The 6,164-nt window shown below is 24.1% G+C and overlaps 1 protein-coding gene across 1 annotated transcript; it reads left to right on the top strand.

Moving 5' to 3' along the window:
- Positions 1 to 3,561: 3,561 nt before the first annotated feature.
- Positions 3,562 to 4,629, top strand: LOC111908684 (uncharacterized). The gene is made up of 4 exons (XM_042902087.2): positions 3,562 to 3,712; positions 3,805 to 3,858; positions 3,945 to 4,076; positions 4,170 to 4,629. The coding sequence occupies exons 1-4, from the start codon at positions 3,659 to 3,661 to the stop codon at positions 4,551 to 4,553; spliced, it is 624 nt and encodes a 207-aa protein (XP_042758021.2). The 5' UTR covers positions 3,562 to 3,658; the 3' UTR covers positions 4,554 to 4,629.
- Positions 4,630 to 6,164: the final 1,535 nt, after the last annotated feature.

Raw genomic sequence — 6,164 nt, 5'->3', positions numbered from 1 at the left:
ATGAGTTTCAATTAATTGTCTTTTTAAAACAGTACAATTACAAAACAAAAAGAAAACATATTTAAAATATTTAATTAAATATTTTCGACGTCACCCTATATAACATATGATCAATATATTAACAATTAAACCATAATATAAAAAGACCGTATTACAATAATCCAATAACGAAGAAAATATAAAAACGAATTAGTATAACAAACTTACAAATTAAAAGCTCTAATGTAATAGGATATCTCCAAAAGTGGTCATAAGACCTCAACCTAACACAAAAACATTTAAGTTTGTTTTCTTTCTGAAATTTATATATGATTTGTATGCATGTGTTTCCCAAAAGATTGACCTTTTTATAGTAAACTTTTCATTAAATGTTAATTAAACATAATATAAGTTATAAAAATCTTTAGTGTTAAATCATAATTAAGAAAACTTTTGAGTTACATTAGTTAAACAATGGGGTTTCAAATGAATGTGGTTTGAGGAAGTTAAACAATAAGGTTTTAAATACATGAGATTCAAGAAAAAATATTAGTTTTATAAGTATATATATATATATATATATATATATATATATATATATATATATATAGGGCTAGGTTATTTTGTTTCTTATATTTATTGTATGTTAGAATGCACCAATAGGAATTTAGTAAAATTAAATAATTATTTAATTAAATAAATATAGATATTAAATGATTTCCATAATTATATGTATATTAAATGATATTCACAATTATAATTTTCTTTTTATGGAAACTAATTAAATCCGTCATTAATCTCAGCAATAACATTCTTTCAGAATGAATTCGCATCTAGGTGTTTATATATGAGTTCGTATTTTGTTTTAGGACTCACTCGCTTAAAATACAATAAAGTTGCATGAAATATGAAAACGAGAGTGTATTCTACTAGAATACACTCTCATTCTGTTGGAATACACTCTCATTCTTATAAATATGAATTCATTCTAAAAGAATATTATTGTTGACATTAATACGAATTTAATTAGTTTCCATAAAAATGAGTTATAAGTATGGATAGCATTTAATATACATATAATTAATACTAAATTTCTATTGGTGCATTCTAGCACACAATAGATGTAAAAAACATTTGAATCTACCTATATATATATATATATATATATATATATATATATATATATATATATATATATATATATATATATATATATATATATATATATATATATGTGTGTGTGTGTGTGTGTGTGTGTTATATATCTATGTATATATTTATGTATGCATTAAATGCATAACACAACAATCCAAAACAAGAATATATCTACAAACTTAATTCTTTTGGTGATTATTATATATGTTTACAGTTGTAAAAAGCTATAGAGTTTGTGAAAAGTGATTTGTACACAACAATTTGTTATTTATAGAGTTGTACAATACAACATTTTAAAACACAATTTGTTGTGTATTGGAAAAAATTGTTATGTACGAGACAACTTCCTTTATAAATAGATGCAATTAATAAGTTGGTTGAAAAAGGTTACTATTTTTGTAAAAAAAAATACATTAAAGATGCTTTTATATATATATATATATATATATATATATATATATATATATATATATATATATATATATATATATATATATATATATATATATATATATATATATATATATATATATATATATATATATATATATATATATATACCATTTCATGTTCATTGATTTACATTTGTACCATGGCCTTCAAGTTGATAATAGTTTCTCTATTGCTCGTAACACCCATAGTCACATCACAAAAAACAAGGATTCCTAAAAGTCGTCCGATAAAAACTATTCGGGTTCGAGCTTCATGTTTTTTTAATCTCTATAGCATAATAATAATAAAAAAAATTGTTTAATATCTATCTGTGTTTTTTTATTTGTAAGTATATGCTGAGTTACGATGCTATATTATTGGTATATATTACTCCATAAAATATGCTTATACAACACCTTTTTTGTCATAGATAAACGCCCTTTGGAATACTGCTTTCTTTTGGAAACTGATTAAAATTATTTGTATAGGTTAAAAACGGGGACATTATTGATTGTGTTGATATTTACAAGCAACCGGCATTTGAGCATCCAGCTCTGAAGAATCATATCATTCAGGTATTGTTTTTTTTTTCTTTGCATCTTTTAAATAGTTGAGTTATTATTTTCTATCATTTTTTTGACACTTCCCTCTAAAAATCCAATGTACTTGTAAAATTAAACAATTTTTTTTTTAAAAAAAGTCCACAATGCAAATATAATAAAGGTTAAATGGAATTGAGGAGATAAGAGATGATGCCATATTAAATGAGAGTTGAGTGCATTATAAGTTAACGATGTGGATGTTGAAATCAATAAAGATTTCAATTCGTATTCAATGGTTAAATGGAAAAAGTATGATTCTCATTTTTAATTAAATTGTTAAAATACTATTCTCATTTCAAATCTACTAAATGTTGAAATCTACTAAATTTTTAAATGTTGAATATATTATAGGTAGGAATTACACTTAACATAAACTTATTAACAAACACTTGTGCGGTCTAGACAAACAAAAAAATTGTTTTTAATTTTTATTTCAATTGTTTATAATTTTAAATAATAATTAAATAAGATTAATATATAAAATTTCTCTATTCAAAGATTATCAACTATATCAATAATTAACTAGGCATGCATATGGTAATCTTTAATTAATAAATATATGCATATGCCTATCAGATGAAGTCGAATCATCTTCATCCAACAACAGATCAAACGAGGACATCTCCCAAGGCACCATCACAAATATGGCAGCAATATGGAAGTTGCCCAAACGGAACAATCCCAATTCGGAGAACAACAATTAACCATCCAACTAACATTCATCCCAGCAAGGTTATCGTAACCCCACATCACTCGGTAAATAACCCACAGTCCCCATCTTCTTTTGATTAACAATATATATATATATATATATATATATATATATATATATATATATATATATATATATATATATATATATATATATATATATATATATATATATATATATATATATATATGGTGAGGTTCAATAGAGAACCATAATTAACTAAGGAATCAAGGAATTAATCTTTTTTTCAACTTTTAGAACTTATTTTTATCAAAAAATAAAAAACTAAAAATACAGAAATTCATAACCTTTTATCCTTTTTCCAATGATATAAAATTCAAATTTTTTTTACGTCAAATTCACAATGTGAATCTTCGAAAATTCACAACGTGAATCCGGATTCACACGGTGAATCTGAAAAATATTTTTCACATTCACAATGTTAATATATGAATTTAGATATTTTTAGATTTTTTTTTCGATAAAAAATAAGCTCTAGAAATTGAAAAAAAAAAGATTTGGTTCTTGAAGAACCTATGGTTCTATATTATATATATATATATATATATATATATATATATATATATATATATATATATATATATATATATATATATATATATATATATATATATATATATATATTCTAACCTGTAGCTATATTCTATAGTTTTCAGTGGTGTTAACCGAAGGATTCAGTTACTCAGGAGCTAAAGCAAACATCAGAGTATGGAAACCATATGTCGAGTCTGGCAATGACTATAGTAGCTCTAAAGTTATGCTAAGGAATGGCCCTTTACAAACCTTCGATACAGCAGAAGCTGGATGGGCAGTTAATATTATATTAACTACATATACAAAGGCTATCTTTCAATACTTTATTCCATAGAGTTTATAATAAGTGGTGTTTATGAATAATTTCAGGTAAACCCAAAAGTATACAATGACAACAACACCCACTTATTTGCATATTGGACAGTAAGTTCCAAAACACTAATCATAAGCAATTTGTATCTTGCTAAGCTACCATGTTTTTAATTAATTAGCACATGTTATATATACAGGTCGATGGTATGAAAAATACAGGGTGCTTTGATCTCACTTGTCCTGGATTCGTTCAGACATCAAGTGAGGTCGTTCTTGGAGGGGATATTAGTGACTTATATGGATCTGATATCACTATTCAAATATCCAAGGTTAGTAAAAATCATCTCTTTTATCTATAGTCAGCTGATTTAATTTGTTTTGTTTTATCTTATCCTAATATCTTAGTTCTTACATGCATGTAGGATCCATACACATCGAACTGGTTTTTAAGATACAACGACAACGAAGTTGGGTATTGGCCAGGGGAAATCTTTCCGATACTGAGACATCAAGCAAACTTGGTCCAATGGGGAGGTGAAGTCTCCAGCCCGAATGTTGGAACCCACCCACATACAGCAACAGCCATGGGCAGTGGAAAGTTTGCTGATTTCATATTTGGGAGTTCAGGAACGATAAAAGGGATGTTGGTCGAAGAAAATTCGAATCCTCTAAAGCCACCAGAAAATCTTTACCCTAGCTCCGATGAGTGGGATTGCTATGATGCATACCTCTTGAAAGAATATGTCAAGGAACCATCGTTCTTTTATGGGGGTCCAGGTAGTCGTAACAATCCTAGGTGCCCGTAAATTAATGGCAGTTGTCAGTTGTAGAATACATGTTATGAGTATGTTGTTATTTATAATACTAAGATTCTGGCTTTTACAAAAGATTGGTGTGGGTCATATATACATGAATATCGACACGTTGCCCATGAATATAGTTAAATAGTCAAAATTACATTAAATATATTTTGTTAAAAAGATATTGATGTAAAACATAGACAACTATTAAAGTTAATGTTTAAACATTATAGTAATTAATACTTGATGTAAAACATTATCATTATCTGGAATAATTTAATAACATAGACAACTATTAAAGTTAATGTTTAAACATTATAGTAATTATTAGTTGAAGACGATGATGCATAATAAAATCTATGTATGTTTTTATCTTATAATATAATTGTATTCTTATAGTAAAATTAAATAAGAAAAATAATATCAACGTTGTTAAAAAAAATTATATTAATTATTGAGAGTCAATGAATAATAGATTTTAATTAGTATTGCAAAAAATATATAATGATTAATAATATATAACTAATAATTATATATACATAAAGTAATATAAAGTAATGTGAATGATCTTTATAGTGATTAATTTAATTTTTTAAATAATATAAAGATATGAGGTTAGTGGTGAAAATATTTTTTTAGAATTATTATGTATGATAATCTTAAATCGTGACATCCGTTTAAAAAAAATTAAAAGTTTTGTTAGTTTTATATAATAATGAATCAACAGTTATAGAATTTCGTCAGTATCATTAAAAATAAAATAAAAAAAAGCATGTTATAAAAAAATTAGATTACTGAACACATTTATTTGTATAACCTGTGTTACAAGAACATTTGCCTATTTTTATTGATGTATGTTTATATAATTATTTTTTTGAACGACATGTTTATATAATTATAACTATTAAATGTTCTAATAATTTTTACTCTAATAAATGAAAAAAATTTTGACGCATGTCACATTCTCATTGATATGGTCATATGTTATTTTGTAGTTATTTTTAATTAATTTTTTTCCATATGGCATTTTATGGTTGTTTCATTTTGATTAAATGTATTAATTGCAATAAATATAATAATAAAAGCATTTCAATTTCATTAATTGATTATCCTTCTAATTTCAAAAACTTTAAATTAAAGTCCATTTGTTTTCTTTGTTTGTTTATTTAAATTATTTCTTTAAATTTAAAAAAGAAAAAACACTTTAATTTTAATAATTCAATATTTTTCTATTTTTTATAAATTCAAACTTCTCAAATGTTTAGAATTTTATATACAATTTTTTTAAATGAACTCATAGAATACATGAGTGTTACACCTAGTGATCATTAAACAATTAACTAAGTCACTTAAATGTATTAAAAACTTATTTTAATATTGAACCTCCTCATATTCAAACTAAAATATTTAGCATTAAATTATTATAATTCTAAAAAAATTTGATAAGGTATAACATTGAATGACTATTGTTAATAATATCTATTAACATAAACATTATGTATTAATAATTGACAAAAAGGATAATTTAATATGTAAATTATTGAGAATGATTATGAAAGAATATACATCAACATTAAGTATGCAAGTTCATATATCTCATTTAAATGATGATTTTAT

Source organism: Lactuca sativa, chromosome 5 (assembly GCF_002870075.4).
Source record: "Lactuca sativa cultivar Salinas chromosome 5, Lsat_Salinas_v11, whole genome shotgun sequence".
Taxonomy (NCBI): Eukaryota; Viridiplantae; Streptophyta; class Magnoliopsida; order Asterales; family Asteraceae; genus Lactuca; species Lactuca sativa.
Note: the sequence above shows the minus strand (reverse complement) of the source record. Positions and strands in the feature narration are given on the sequence as shown.

Bases quoted from the DNA above. Each gene is read 5' to 3' on its own strand.
- LOC111908684 (XM_042902087.2), top strand. From the start codon at position 3,659: ATGCTAAGGAATGGCCCTTTACAAACCTTCGATACAGCAGAAGCTGGA. The intron at 3,859-3,944 runs GTAAGTTCCAAA...TTATATATACAG, and splicing joins ACTTATTTGCATATTGGACA to GTCGATGGTATGAAAAATAC. The intron at 4,077-4,169 runs GTTAGTAAAAAT...ACATGCATGTAG, and splicing joins TCACTATTCAAATATCCAAG to GATCCATACACATCGAACTG.